The 16,761-nt window shown below is 43.7% G+C and overlaps 1 protein-coding gene across 1 annotated transcript in view; it reads right to left on the bottom strand.

Annotated features, from left to right (window-relative positions):
* The window catches only part of ValRS (Valyl-tRNA synthetase), a 108,686-nt gene that overhangs the window by 69,876 nt on the left and 22,049 nt on the right, over positions 1-16,761 (bottom strand). The window contains exons 6-8 of the mRNA XM_075684804.1: positions 13,107-13,188; positions 7,737-7,856; positions 387-495 (exon numbers count right to left, since the gene is read on the bottom strand). Of these exons, the coding sequence (XP_075540919.1) occupies positions 387-495; positions 7,737-7,856; positions 13,107-13,188 (311 nt within the window). The remainder of the gene's footprint in view (positions 1-386; positions 496-7,736; positions 7,857-13,106; positions 13,189-16,761) is intronic.

Here is a 16,761-nt window from a genome sequence, read left to right as displayed (position 1 = left end):
GCACACTGTGTCCACATCGCAGATTGCTTTGAAGATGAAGCTCGCGCGGGTGCGCACTTTGTTCACATCCCTGACCGCTTTCAAGATACAGCGCCTGCGCAGGCGCACACTTTGTCCACATCACGGATCGCTTTCAAGATACGGCGGCCACGCCGTAAGCAGCAGCCACCGGAATAGAACCCCTCTCTCTCGCCTCCCCAACCCGTGCCTCACAAGTGAAAGCAGACAGCGCGTTTCCAGCCCCACCTTCCTCCCTCGCGCACGCGATATGAGCTGCGATCGTCAGCTGATTTTCACAAGTCAGTTGTCAGCCAGTGCATGTGATGCACACATGTACCACAGTCCGGATCCCCTTAGCTCCAATTAGCAAATGGGAATGCACTGACCCGAATCCACCAGACGGTAGGCAAAGGAGATGAGCACACCAAACTCCACCTTGTCCTTATAGCCTGGCACAGGGAGCAGAGTGCGTCCAGGCAGCTCTTTTTTATCAACCTGTAGGCGCAAAAAAAATTAGCATCAAGAGATAGGCAGACATTCATTACTTCATCAACTGCAGGATGCACACTTGCAAGGCTCTGGGCACCTACTAGCTGCAATGCATACACCTGCACATAGAGTGACAATTTGTACAGCTGCCCACATCAATCATGCTCAAGAAAGTGGCGAATGTTCTTTTCATATTTTCTTTCTGAAGTCTTACGTACCAAAACCAAGATCTCTGAATATGAGGCACGCTGTAGTGGGAATGTGCCAAGAGAAATGGGATACTTCCCACCAGTTATTCTAGTGATGTGGGAACCCTCACCTGCATTAAAAGGATTTGCACTCAAGTGAGGCATCAAATTGAACAATACACCATGCAAAAGTGACAGCACCCCTGAGTGAATGGTGAGGAGTTTGGCCTATAGTCACAAGCATGGGCCACCCTGGGCCAACTTCAACACCACTTCACACAGATGAATACATCGAGGACGGTCTCAACCATGCAGTCACTAGTGAACAGGCACAGTTTTATTCTGAGGCGAAAATTCCATCATAGAAATGATGGCTCAGTCAACCAATGGGCTGCTGAGTTCACTTTGGATTGCCCACTATAATTGTACTCACACTAATGCTCACATTATAATAGCAATTATAAAACAATGGTTATAACTACTGAACTGCAGCATTCCTTCAGCTTTATCACAAAGAGTGTTAGAAGCATTATTCTCCAGAATTATGATAAGCTGTTTCAAGTTCTCTCCCAACTCTGTTCATTGTAATTACATACTATGTAAACCAGTAAACAAGAGCTAAAGTAACAAATATAAACAAACAGCAGCAGCCATCTCTAAAGTCATACGACAACTAGCACAGTGCTTTGAAGTGCCAGATAACAATATGTACCAGCTTACAAATTGTAGCAGGGAACCAACATTCGTGTGCTAGGTTATGGTTTGGCATGCAATTCAGAAGAAGAAAAAAATCAAAGCAAGAAAATGTGAAAAAGCAATGATCAACACCAGATAAAATCTCACCATTTTACCAAAAGCTGTGTACTGTGCAGCCTCATGATGCCAGACATGAACATGAAAGTTCATATGCAAGATGGGCTATGAAAAGAGAATTGTATGCTACTTTCCATCCCAGACTTGACCTTTGTGGCTGCTCACACAGTTCTGACCATTTGAACAGTATGAGCATAATCCTCACAAGTGGCAGTCCTCACTATCTGCCCATCACTTATATTCCTTATTAAATAAAAATGCAGCCCAGTTTGCTATTAGAGTGGGCATGGCGAAATGGCTGCAACCATGCCACTGACCAAGAAATTTGTTCTTGTTATGCAGGTTTTTCTGCTGATGATCGCCGGTACAACAACTTCATGTGACGTAGGTCGAGGACACTTCGAAGTCAACAGAAATCCCGACACACGGCCGCAATCAAGATCATCACTCAAGCAAGGCACGCTGGACACACCCCTTCAAAATATACGCATTTCCGTGATGTCATGCACCACGGACAGTATAAAACCACGACCACAGGATTTCTTCACAAGTGGGCGCGGTGAAACGGCTTCAACCATGCTGCTGACCAAGAAATTTGTTTTCATTATGCAGGTCAGTTGTCCTTTTTTTAAAGTTAGGTGCAGAGATGAGCTTTTCTTACTGGTTTTTGCCTTGCCCAGGCATTTGTTTGAGTACTGCCTGTGAATGTTACATAGTTCTTACAATTTTGCTCTGTGGTGATGTTGAATCCAACCCGGGAGCCACTACAGCTGAAATGTTTCAAAATGTTCTGAAGGGGCAAGCCAATATCCGTGCTGATGTTGTTGAGATGAAAACGAAGTTTAGCAAGTGTGGGCAACTCATTCGTGATCGCAACTCAAGTCTACGATGACTAGAGCAACTTATGAAAGAATCAAAAGAAAGCTCTCCGATAATTACAGCACTTGAATCATCGTCTGTGTCCCTTCAGAATATGGTGACTTTGCAAAGCAGAAAACTTGTTGACATCGAAGATCGCAGTCGAAGGTCAAATGTTAATGTTTATGGCAGTTTTGAAGAGAGCAAAGAAAGTGATGCATCTTTAAGAAAAAGTGTTGTTAATGACGTTTTTGAGGAAAAGCTCGCAGTTAAATGCAAATCTATAGCCCGTATTCACCGTCTTGGCCGCCATCGAGGCCGCTGCCCAGTAATTGCCTATTTCTAAGATTACACTGAAAAACAAGCCGTCACTCAAAATGCAAGCGAGCTTAAAGGAACAAATATTTTCATCCAAAGCGACTACAGCCAGGAAACACTGCACATGCATAAACTTCTTTGGGAGAGCGCTAGACATGATTGAGAGAATAAGAAGCGCGCATCTCTTATACATGATAAGTTGAAAATTGATGGTACACTGTTTGCATGGGGCAACGCTAGGAACAAACATGTAGCACTACCGAAACAACGGGGCTTCCCACGTTGATGTAATGCACGTACGGAGACAAAACACTTAAGAATAATAAATTTCAATACTTGAAGCGTTGTAAATAAAGTAGGAGAGCTTAAACTGTTACTTCTTGAACATCACCCACATATAACAATAATCACCAAAACCTGGTTACACTAAAACGTTAGTGGTTCAGTTTTATGTCCTCCAATCTATACTGTTTTCTGCTGAGATCTCCTCACTAGGGGTGGTGGCGTAGCCATAGTCTTAAAAAACCCATTGTCTGGTGTGGTTATGAACCAAACAGATGGTCACGAAAGTTTGTTCCTACGGATAAACTGCTGGGGAATTCTTTTATTGTATGTGCTGCGTATAGACCCCCTTTGGTTTCTCCTGAATACATGTCCAAACTATGCGATCACATGGCGTTGTTTACTAATAAAAGGGTTATACTCGCTGGTGATTTTATTATTCCTTGCATTGACTGGCGTAACCCCACTTCATTCTTTGATGCTGACGCAACCCCGTTAGCGAATACCGTATTTATTCGCGTATAACCCGCACCAAAATGTGAAAAAACGCGTTTAAAAAGTGGGGGTGCGGGTTATCTGCGAATTTTTTCCTTGGGAGGGGGGGGGTCGGCTTCACCGCAATGTGCGGCGGCCTCCCCGTGTAGTCCGCCATCCCCATCGTCATCGACGCTTGTCAAGCCGTTGAAGGGCCAACGAAAGGCCAGCATTGTTGAGCCTCGCGTTAGGCGCTGTTTAGTGTACTTACCCCAGTTTGCACTGTTTGCCTGCTTTGTTTTGGCATCATGAGTGCGACTCGACGGCAGTGTTTCACAGCGAAAGAGAAGCTAAAGATTATAGCCGCTGCCGAAGAAATCGGCAACAGAGCTGCTGCAAGACAGCATGACGTCGACGAGTCGTGCATTCGCGACTGGAGGAAGAAAAAAAGAGAGTCTCGAAGCAACGAACCGGAACAGGCGAGCGTTTCGGGGTCCGAAGACTGGCGCGTACCCCCACCTCGAGACGCAGCTTGCGAAGTTCATTGAGGAGCAGAGAAGTCGTGGCCACGCTGTTTCGACTGAGATGGCGCAAATGGAAGCCCTGAAGTTGGCCCGGGAATTGAACATTCCACGTGAGTTTCGTGCAAGCCGTGGATGGCTTCAGCGCTTCATGCGAAGACATGGATTTTCTATGCGGCGGCGAACAACCATGTGCCAGCGGCTTCCTGAAGCCTACGAGGAAAAGTTGTTGAACTTTCAACGATATGTGATCGCACTTCGGAAGGAGCACAGCTATTTGCTGTCTCAGGTGGGAAATGCTGATCAAACACCTGTGTACTTTGAGATGCCGATGGCCACGACCATGGAAAAAAAGGGCTCCAAATCAGTCAGCGTGCTGACCGGCGGAAATGCCAAGCTGCGCTGCACAGTCATGCTATGCGCTTTGGCTGACGGCACGAAACTGCGCCCGTATGTGATTTTCAAACGCAAGACGCTACCTAGCATTCCACTGCCCCCAGGAATCGTTGTGCGTGCGGAAGAAAATTCGTGGATGAACAGTGGCCTAGTCGGTGACTGGCTTCGAGTAATCTGGGAGCGAAGACCAGGTGCCTTGCTGGCACGCCGGTCAATGCTCGTACTAGATTCCTTCAGAGGCCACTGCACTGATGCGGTGAAGGCTCGCCTTGCCGAGACCAGCACCGACCTCGTCATAATACCTGGCGGCATGACGTCCATGCTACAGCCACTCGACGTGTGCCTGAACAAGCCGTTCAAGGCACACGTGAAGCGGCTGTATGCCCAGTGGATGGCCGACGGCATGTACGCCCTCACACCGACGGCACGCGTGCGAAGGCCTGATATTCCATTGCTGTGCCAGTGGATCGTGGATGCGTGGAAAGCGATACCGGCCGATTTGGTGCGCAAAAGCTTTAAAAAATGTGCGATCAGTAATAGTCTGGATGGTTCCGAGGACGACTACGTCTTTGAGAGTGGCGATGAAGCCTCGGATGGCAGTAGTGAGAGCGGCGTCGATTAAGAATCGGATAACCAGTGACGTGGTGGCGGTCGTTCGAATAAATGTTCTGAAAACGAAATGATCACTGAGTGTGAGTTGCATCTTTCTAGCGCTCATTTTTTTTTTTTTTTCAGGTAAACGTGCGGGTTATACGCGAGTTTCTTTTTTTTTTTCCGCCGAGTTCAAAGTTAGGGGTGCGGGTTATACGCAGGGGCGGGTTATACGCGGGTAAATACGGTATTATTATCACGTGTGGTTTGAAACAAACTGTTACAGAGTATACCAGACAAGTAGGCAGTGCCTGTTCAACAGCTGATTTAATGTTTATTAGTAACAACATATCTACATACACTGTGGCTGTGGTTGACAGCATCTCGCATCATAAGGCGGTGTGTCTCTTCTTTCCGCTAGGAGTTACGAAGTAGCACAAAAGACAAGAAAAAAATGCTAATTAAGGATTTTACTAAAGCTGACAACCCTGCCATATTGGGCTGTTGTGGGACTTTTGTGATGGGCAGCGTCATGACACTCTGGGATGCCCTAAAAGAGACTGTTCATTATTGCATTGACAAGTTCGTTCCTGACAAATATGTTCGTACTAACAAAAGCAATCCGTGGATGACCAGAGAAATTATCTATTTGTGCCGTAGGCTAAAATGAGCTAAAAAACAGAACAAATCCCTGAGCATAATTACTGACCTAAAAGACAAGCTTGTTACTAAACTTTCCAATGCCAAAGTTAAATACTTCGCTAAATCATTGCCCGACTTCTTGATAGAAAGCCCTGATAAATTCTGGCGATATTTAGAAGAGACATATGCTGTACCATGTGAAATATTCGTTGACAGTTGTCTCGTTAATGATGCCTCAAAAATTGCTGAGCAGCTTAACCCTTACTTCTGTTCCCTATTTACCACTTCCAAGCACAGGGCAATGGCTCAGCTGGTCCAGATAATACTCCGAACACATTCTTGCACAGGTATGCCGAACCAGTTGCAGATATTTTGACACGTTTTCCATCTTTCTTTCGAAGATTCCTTAATTCCTGATGATTGGCGCACGGCACGTGTAGTGCCAGTGTTTAAAAAGGCGATCGTCTGAACGTCGGAAGCTACAGGCCTATTTCTTTAACTTGAACGACATCTAAACTATTAGAGCACATAGTCACACATTACATCACCTCCTTTTTTGAAGAAAACAACTATCTGTCGCCTTTCCAGCACAGCTTTAGGAAACAATTATCAACAACGACACAACTGGCCACAACAACTCACGAGTTCGCCGCATCGCTTGATATGGGAAATCAAATTGATGCTATATTCTTAGATTTTAGTAAGGCGTTCGACTTCGTCACCCACAGAAAATTCATTTCGAAATTACAAGGTATAGGCCTACCCGTTAACCTGGTTAACTGGATCCGTCCCTACCTTTCTGATCGTAAGCAATACATACAAGTGAGTGACTGCACATCTGGCGTTCTGCCTGTAGCATCAGGAGTCCCTTAAGGTATCATTTTTGGAGCTGTTCTTATTTTAGTGTACATAAATGACATTGTTACCTCCTTAGATACATTAAAAGTAAGTATAAAGCTATTTGCAGATGACTGCATACTTTTTAAGACCGTTATCACTCGCAGTCATAATTCCTACAATCTAACCTCTGTGCCATTTCCAAGTGGTGTAAGGTTTGCTCTATAAAACTAAACAGTGATAAATAAGTCTTCATCTGCATTACACACAAAAAATGCCCTCTTAATTACACGTATTCTCTCAATAATTGTCCTTTGACGGAGGTTGATGAATATAAATATTTGGGTATTACGATTACAAACCGCTTAACATGGTCAAGTCATATTACTAAAACGTGCTCACCTGCTTCTAAAGAGCTCGGTTTCTTGAGGCACAAACTAAAGACAGCTCTATCAGAAATAAAACTACTGGCCTATAATGCATTTATATGACCTAAATTGGATTATGCTAGTGTTGTTTGGGATCCATATCTCAAGAAAGACATTAAGAAACTTGAGATAGTACAACGAAAGGCGGTCCGTTTTATGCTTCATGCTTACCAGAGAAATGACTCACTATCAACACTCATGGCTAGTAATAACATCCCTGTTTTACAACAATGAAGAGTAATTGCTAGGCTGAAATTTCTCCACTCATTATATTTTGGTAAATTTAACATTAAACCTGAAACTTACTTAACACACCGAATTTGTTCATACTCTTGAGTCTTACTTTGCGCGCACAAATTTTTTAATGTATTCTTTTTTTCCACGGACCATAAACGAATCGAATGCGTTACTGTTGGAAGTGTTTCGTGATGGGGATAATCCTGACTTTGAGAGCTTTGTACCTTTCTGTTTGTGACCACATGATACAAACTGTGGTATCTTTTTTTTTTTTTTTCATACTGCATATCTGTTTGGCTCTGCTTTGCACTTTTGCTCTATCCTGCTGACTTTTGATTATAGTTATGTATCATACCGTGTTCTGCCGTTTCACTGTTTTTTTGTGTGTGTGTTCTTTGAATTTCTTTTGTCACCTGCTTTCGTTACGCCCCCCCTGCTTGGTCTTTCAACCGCAGTATGTTGTAAATAAAATAAATAAAAATTTATGTTTTGTAAGAGCACAGTATGCGTGCTATCAATATAACAATGCTCCAGCTTGGCTCACCTGGTTGAGTGGTTTGTATGCGAATAACTTTGCCCTCGGACAAAACACATGACGGGCACTAAATATTGAAGCAAACCACTGTATAGGACAACCCCGGAAAAACAAAAGTAGTGCACACCTCAATGTCAGAGATGGCTGAGCGCAGTGCACAAGACCAGTTGATGAGTCGGCAGCAGCGGTAGATGAGCCCTTGGTCATGCAGGCGCACAAATGCTTCCGTCACTGCTTTGCACATTTTCTGCACAAGCAAAGCACCACTGTCAGCACACAGAACCAAGAGAAAAAGCTTTAAATTGAGTCCGCTCCCCATGAAACTCATGCAACCCAAAACACAACATGTCTAGTAAAGAATGGTACTCGCTTTTGAATAGTTCAGTTGCTCAGTGAAATTACGGGCAAGCTCATAGTAAAATTGTAGGTATACTGAATTGTGGGTGACTGAACAGCTCGAACAACTTCTTTTTAAATATGATCCCCACATAACTGTAGTTTCTGAAACGTGGCTACATGGTGACATCGGTGATGTGAATGTAATCCCCCCTTCATATCAAATCTTTCGATGCGATTGCACCAGTTGATGTGAAGGGGTGGCGATAGTACTCAAAGATAATTTTGTCGTCAGCGTACTCGCACAGATAAATGACCACGAAAGCCTTTTTTTAAATGTAAACTGTTGGGGCCATATGTTTGCCTTGTGCGCTGTCTATCGGCCACCGTCTTCCCCTCCCGAGTTCCTATCACTACTCTATGATCGATTACATGTCGTCATTAAAGTGTCGTCACATCATAATGGCTGGCGACTTTAACCTACCTTCCATCAAGTGGTCGAAAAAGTCTGCTTTACATCTTATTCATAGTCCTCTCTTTGACATTATGTTTTCCTGCAACTTGGAGCAAGTTGTACTTGAGGACACGCGGGTAATTGCCAATCATGGCTTGATATTATATCTTGTATTTCTCAGCAGAGATATTTCTTCGTGCGATGTGGCTGTTGAAAAGGGTGTATCAGACCACAAGTTGATACTAGTCACTTGTAAACTTGTTGATTTTATGCAAAATCCAAAAAGAGTTTCGAAAACGGTGAAGGATATGGCAAAAGCTGATGATGAATCCATTCTTGACGTATTGCGGCGGCTAGTTGACCAGCTACCCCAAACTAATGCCATTTCTTTGTGGCTTTCTTTTAAGAGCACTGTACAGCATTGTTTAGATAACTTCGTTCCTGATCGCTGTATTAAAACGAGGCGAACAAACCCTTGGATTACCCGCTACATTTTACACTTTACACGACGGCTAAAGAAAGCCAAAAAGAGATTAAACAAAAATCGTGACCTCATTCAACAACTTTAAGTTCAACTTTCTTGCGCATTATCTGCATCTCGAGAGAGAGAGAGAGAAATAACTTTTATTTATATAGCCGGCAGATTGGTGGGGGAGCCAACCCCGCCTAGATGGCGGCCAGAAGCCCTTGAGCTCTAGCGGCATCCTCGGCCTGCTGGACAGCCAAAAGTTGGTCTTCGGGGGCCGAGCTGAGCAACACGGTCTCCCACTGCTTCCGATCCTGAATTTTTTGGCCCTGTCGGGGCGCCCGAGGGCAGGCCCAGATAATGTGATCCAGGTCCGCCCTTTCTTGACAAAATTTACAATTGGCCAAATATTGGTCTGGGTAATAATGATTATAAGTCACCGGATTTGGATATGTATTTGTTTGAAGGAGGCGCCATGCCACCGCCTGCTGCTTATTAAGTGATGGGTGTGCGGGAGGAAAACGCACCCTCCCCAATCTGTAACGATTAGTTATATCCCTGTAGCCAACCATCCGGTCCCCTGTCAGCCCCAGCCGCGGTGCCCCGGTGGCTCGGCTTGTGAGTCCTCGAGCCACGGTGTCGGCCGCCTCATTGCCGGAGAGAGAGGAGTGCGCAGGTGCCCAGATGATATGGACAACCCGCTCACCGCGGAAGTTTGCCAGGATACGTTGTGATTCCGGCGAAATGCGCCCCTTTGCGTAATTTAAAATGGCGGTTTTAGAATCACTGACTATTATCGTGGCCAGTGTGGAAGCCATTGCGAGAGCAATGGCCGATTCCTCAGCGACCTCGGCTCTGTTGGTTTTAATAGATCCGCTGACCTTACGCTCACCTTCCGAGTTCACTGCAATGATACACATATTTTGATTAGTCGTGTACTCTGCCGCATCGACGTACACCACGTCCTGAGAGCGTTGGAATCTCCTCTGTAGAGCCCTTGCCCTTTCCTCCCGCCTTTCCCTGTGGTGTTCAGGATGCATGTTTTTGGGTAGCGGTGGAATAATAAGCTGCTTCCTTATGTCGTGGGGAATGTCTACTTTAGTGCCATACTGTGATGCGTATGTTACTCTAAGCTTGTTAAGTATGTGTCTGCCAGTAGGTGTTTGTGAGAGTCTTTCATATTGCGCTATTGTATGGGCTTCTATGAGTTCTTCGAGCGTGTTGTGGACGCCTAAGGCTAGGAGCATGTCATTCGATGTGTTTATCGGTAAACCTATGGCTTGTTTGTATGATCGTCTAATGATGCCTTCGATTTTTGTCTTTTCTGCTACTTGGAGATTTAGGTAAGGGGTTACATATACTATGCGGCTGATGACAAAAGCCTAGACTAATCGTACCAGATTGTTCTCTTTCATCCCATAATGGCGATTAGCTATTCTCTTAATTAGTCTCATTGTTTGTTGTGCGCTGTTTTCTAGTATTCCGATTGTTTCCCCGTTGTGACCGTTCGCTGATACGTGGAGTCCGAGGACTCTAATGCTGTCGACAATAGGTATTTGGTTGCCATTTACAAAAAGCGTGATGTTTGGTTTGTCCGTAGAACTCTTACGGCCCCTGTGTGTCGTTCGGTATAGAAGTAATTCTGATTTTTGCGGTGAGCATCTCAATCCTTTATCCACGACATATTTCTCAACCGTATGTATGGCTGTTTGGAGGATTTCCTCAATCTGCCCATCACTTCCGCCTGTTACCCAAAGGGTGATATCATCGGCGTACAGGCTATGCTGTAATCCTTCTATATTTTCTAATTCTGCTGGCAGGCCAATCATAGCTACATTGAAAAGAAAGGGAGATAAGACTGATCCTTGTGGTGTGCCCCGGCTTCGGAGTTTTATCTCTTTCTTGCATCGATATGCAGAACCAGTATCGCATATCGCAACTATTATTTTCTGTGAATCGATCAAAACGGCGACCTTACCAGATGATTGGCGCCTCACCAGAGTTGTAGCTGTGCACAAAAAAGGAGATCACCAGCTGAAAGAAAACTACCGCCCAATTTCTCTGACGTTCCGCAAGGTACTCAAACACATTTTATTGCTCATTTTATTACCGATTTCCCTGAAAATAATTACCTGTTGTCTTCAGCTCAACATGGCTTTCAAAAACAGTTAACGTGCACGCAGCTCGTAACAACAGTCCATGATATTGTATTGACACTTGATTTGTCTGGTCAGGTAGATTTAATTTTTTTGGTCTTGAGCAAGGCATTTGATCATGTCCCTCATGGAAAACTTCTCCTGAAGCTCTGAAACCTTAATCTTCCATCTTTCATCATAAATTGGATAGATGCGTATCTTTCAAATTGTGCTCAGTTCGTTGATGTGAGGGGAAATGCTTCTAACATATTACCAGTATCTTCAGGGGTTCCGCAAGGAAGTGTACTAGGGCTGATTCTTTTCCTAATAATATATCAACTATTAACCAGATATGGTTGATTCTAATATTAATATTCGATTGTTCGCTGACAACTGCGTTCTATATAAGAAAGTAACCTGTCAACAAGATCAGGTTGACTTGGATTGCGCCCTAACATAAGTTAGTGAATGGTGTACCCGGTTGTCAATGGTACTAAACCCCGATAAAACGGTCCTGCTATGCGTGATGAAGAAAAAACAACCATTCATGTTTACTTACCACGTACACGGAACACCAGTACATGAAGTAAATGAATATAAATATCTGGGAGTAACCAAACACACTTTCATGGGCCATGCATATAACAAACATCTGCGCATCAGCTTCACAAAAACTTGCGTTTTCTGAGACACAAGTTGAAGAAAGCACCTCCCAAATTGAAAATGCTCACACATAAAACGTACATTTTACCAAAGCTAGAATATGCATCAGTGGTTTGGGACCCTTTCTACAAAAAAAAAAAAAAGATCTTAAAAAAACTTGAGATGGGCTAAAGACGTGCTGTACGTTTTTTTTTTTTTTTTTTTGCAAGTTTCGATCAACAGATTCTCCTACCAAGTTAATGAAGGAAAATAACATTTCTGTGCTTGAAAATCGCTGCAAAATCACACACCTGAAGTTTTTGCATTCCGTTTATAATGGGAAAGTAAATATGCCTGCGCAGAGCTACATACAGCCGTTCTTACAACTTGCATCCAGGCATCGTCATGTGCATAACCTGCTCCCATACACTGCTACAAACATATTCAAATATTCTTTTTTTTTTCCTCTAACAATTATTCAGTGGAACAATTTGTCATCAGATGTCGTTTGTACTGATGACTTCGAGAAAGCTTTGCTCGGTATGAATAGTGACTGAGCCCGAGCTTTTGTGTTCTGTTTACACTATTTATTGTGCTGCTTTCAAAATATCTTACTTCTTTTTGTATAATCTGCAGGGATAATTGTTCAGATTGTAATTATTGAATGTGGCTGTATAATCGAAGTGATTTGTATATGTGTGTATATATATGTGTGTAGGTATATGTATATATTTATGTGTGTATGTGCTAGACATTGAATTTCACTATTTTACTGTCCCTTCCCTTTCATCTTTTTTTTATTGATCACCCATTGCATATTTTTGTATAATTAATTATTGCTTTTGATGCGTGCATAATTGATTATCTGTTCCTCTCCCCTCCTGCCTGGTCTTTAATGACCACAGCATATCCTAAATAAAAAAATAAGATATATATTGTAGCCAAATCATAGGCAAATTTAGCCAAGCTGCCCTGCAACTAGGCTACAAGTATATTTTGCACCTATCATTTTGAGTCTTTCATTTTAAGGTGATGCAGACAAATAATAAAACACTAATTGTAGTACCAGTCACCACTGCATCTATTTTGCTATTTCCCACTAAAATATTGTTTTTCAGCCCTCCTGTTTAAGCAGGCAACCAATTAGATCAAGCAAGCGTACCACTGGGGCTTTCTACCCTAAATGAATAGTCGCAGTTTTCACAGCATTGTGTGAAAGTTACTGATGCTGTGAAACGGTATTCACATGTTAACACACAATGACCGTGCCCAACATTCTTAGGCACATTTCTACTCGAATCCACCCTCCCTCACTGGAATGTAGCTGATGGGGCCGTGAATTGATGATAAAGAGCATCACTGTGCAACAGCAATGCAAAATCTGTGCAATGCATTGGCAATCATAGCTCCTTGATCAAGCGAGCCTGACAGGCTTCAAAAGGAAAGTAACTATACAATACTCACAGGGTCCATGGTGAATGTTGCACGGTCAAAGTCAACTGAGCAACCCATCATGCGCAGCTGTTCGTAGATGCGGTCTCCTTTCCTGAAATTACAAAGTGTAACCATCAGCACAAAAGATAAATATATACCAAATCTGCTACTGTATAACTGTCACTCTCTTTACTTCTACCACAGCACACAGGAATGAATACTTAGGACCACTAAATACAGACGAGATAAACAGGCTGTTTAAAGCATGCATGCTATGCATATGCTACAGTTAAACCTTGATATAACAAATCCCAATTTAACGAATTTTGGGATGTAACTAACTATTTTTATTTCCCTCTCTTAGTTCCATTGTAAACTGTGTATTTTCTTTCGCGATTTAACGACATTTTCGGCCATTTCAAGCGGGTAATTGGAGACTGTATGGCTGGTAAATCTGGCAAGAAATGATAAAATGTCTGCTAAGGACAAAGTTATCTTGAAGCATCGTCCCATATAAAAAAATTGGAGGACGCTTAAGCTTCGCCTTCAAGAGCGGAACATGACAGCGTTCCCGTCGACCCGCCAAGGGGTGTAAGACAATGCGCTACGGCGCAGCGATCACTTACGAGGCGCCCCGCATCGGAGTTTGCACCCACCAATCACGCGGTGAGCGTCGAGCAATGCAGCGTTCGGTGCGGCAACGAAACGTGTGCCTGAGCAAGCGGAATGAACCAAAGAACTCGGTGTCTTGGAGGGGGAAACGATCTATGCCAGCCAAACATCGTGATCGGCACGGGCAGAGAGATGGATAGATAGTGATCTAAAGAAAGGAAGGACGCTTGATTCTGCAACCCGAGAGAGAGCAGGGCAAAGCATTGTCTGGGGAGAGGGAGTCGGGGCCGCGACGCGCCTTGCACCGGTCCCCGCGCAGCCCCAATGCGTGCGTGGCGCGCCACCTGTCGGGGAAGCGCCGTACATTGAGAGGAGGGGGTCTTCTGTGTTTGCCACAAGATGGCTCTACGTGTGCGAAAAGCGCAGAAGAAATGTAGCGGAAACGTACTTCGCTACGCGTTTAACTGCGACTTCTGTAATTTACATGCTCATAATTACCGATATACACAGCAGTATAGCTTTCTACGGCACGTTTGTAAGGCAACACCACATTCACTAGAGGCGTTTTTGTCCAACTTTGAACAATCGAACTCGTGGCTGAGTGGTAGCGTCTCCGCCTCACACTCCGAAGACCCTGGTTCGATTCCCACGCAGCCCATCTTGCAAGTTGTTTTTATTTATGAATTGCCTGCAGGGATTTTTCGCTCATGGCCAACGCCGCCGACGTCGACACCAGCTTTTCTGCGACACGAGCTCCTTAACGCTGTCGCGTTAAAAGTTTGAGAGACAAAAACAGTGTAGAAGTGTGCACGCCACAGCACAGTATACAAGAAACAGCACTGCGCCATTTCTCACGTAACAACTTGCGGAGGTCAGGCGCAAGGTGGCTTGGACCGTACAGAGAAACACGGGAGCTGATGATTCTTTCAGCGCAAGGGGAGTGGAGAAGGGGTGAGTGTGAGGTAACGTGATCAAGCATGCGCTAGGGGGGAAAGGGAACACGTGCTTATGTGCCCTCTTCCCCAGGCGCGTGCACCTCCACTCCTTTACCCTTGCCGTAGCTGCACATGGCTGTCCTTATGCAGGCCACGCTCCGCATCTTGGAGGTGATCTTCGGCAAGTGCAAAGGCTGAACCGAAATGGTTGGTGCCTTTATGCACATTCTGTTCCCGCGTCTAGTGTTGGTGGAAGTGTAATCTCAAGTATCTGAGGTGCGGTGTAAAAGTGTTTGCTCACAGTGCGAGAGCGAGTGTTTTTGGTCATCGAGTGATCTTCGCCTGAGCGTGCGTGACACCGATGAAACTACAAACCTTGCTTCAAGTAGCTGTCTCCTTGCTATCGCCATCAGTGCTCTGCCTATCTGGTGAAACTGAGACATTTCTTTTTCTTTTTTTAATCTGTATCGTTTTGCACTTTTGTTTTTAATTTGAGGGCGCTGTCTGATGACGGCTGTAGGCACTAAGCACGGTAAGCCATTGTATCCAAGACTTACGGCGTCACGCGACGCAACATGCTAATCTCGGGCGCCTTGAGCCACGCTGATGCATTGCTCTTGGCTCAATCTGCACTGTGTGCGCTGGCGCTCATAACCATGCTAATAGAGCGCAAGCTTCTTGGGATTTAATAAGTGATTACTGACAAGATACTATCCAGCAAGAATGTTCTGAGAATTTGTGAAATGATTTTCACTGCTGGAACATTAGAACCTCGAATTAACGAAATTTGCAATTTAACGAAGTTTTTCGCTGCAAGTACAACCTCGTTATATCGAGGTTTGACTGTATTACTCTATGGCCTTCTCATGATGAAGGTTGATTATATTGTGCTGCTGGTCAGTTTATTGTTTCAAATCATCACAATTTTTTTTTCTCTCAATAGACAGATGTTATGCTGAAAGATATTGAAAAGCAGAAGCTTGGACGCTCTATGATTCCACCTGCTATTTAGAACAAGCCAGAAAATGATGGTCAGTTATGTAAAATGGAAAGGGAAGCTGGTACTAATAGCAGCCACCAAAAGGTTCACTTCGAATATTCCTCTCTGAAATAAAACTATCTGTTCTTGCATCTGGCTGGTGTTATTGATTCACCATGTACATTAATATGCATGCAGTCTACCCAAACGCAGAAGAAAATAGTTACAAAATTTGAGTTAGCCAGCGAATGTTGGCCAGCGATTTGGCTTGGCTGGCCCACAGCCAGCAAGCCAATATGCTGATCCCGTGTGACAACACCCAATGAAAAGTTCTGCGTTAATAGCAGTGCAAAGTGTATGTTTTTGTGTAAGAGTACTTTATGATCCACAATTGAAGGTGTAGTATGCTGCCCCTAAAACAGCATGTAGCCTTGCATTTTACATAGAAGGGCTATAAATGATGCAACAGCAGTTCACAGTGCACCACATAAAAACTAAAGTGTCCATAGAATTCTAATATAACTGGTATCTAATATACCAAATGTAATGTCAACTAGGTACAGTAAAATATTCTCATTAAACTGATTAGGCAGTACAGTCAAATGTCAATATAATGAACACAAATAATGACTACTAAAGTGTAATGAAATAAATCTAAAATTTATTTAGCCATGCCTTATCATTAACGAAACCGAAAATTAAAGAACTAAAACAATATTGGTTACAGCAAAGTGAATATTTGTTTGTTCACAGCTCAACCTTGTAGCCAAAGTGTAAAATATTCTGCAAAATCAACTTGAAACGGGACATTGTAGACATGCATGTGTATGTTGGCCAGCGATTTGGCTTGGCTGGCCCACAGCCAGCAAGCCAACATGCTGATCCCGTGTGACAACACCCAATAAAAAGTTCTGCGTTAATAGCAGTGCAAAGTGTATGTTTTTAATTTAGTATCTAAGTGCCACATTTTGATGCAGCAGCCCACCAACAGGCTGCCAGAGTCCACAGGAGAACCTTTGCTGGCCTGCAGGAGGCATCACACTGGCGTTTCTTTCACATAGATGTGACCATGGAATATTTTCCTAAACAATTTTTTTAATAATTCTATATCACTATGTATCCTTATAATGAATACTAACTATAAAGAAGGTATTTTTAT

This window comes from Dermacentor variabilis, chromosome 1 (genome assembly GCF_050947875.1).
Source record: "Dermacentor variabilis isolate Ectoservices chromosome 1, ASM5094787v1, whole genome shotgun sequence".
Classification (NCBI taxonomy): domain Eukaryota; kingdom Metazoa; phylum Arthropoda; class Arachnida; order Ixodida; family Ixodidae; genus Dermacentor; species Dermacentor variabilis.
The sequence above is the reverse complement of the archived record's forward strand: the minus strand, read 5'-3'. Positions and strand labels throughout refer to the sequence as shown.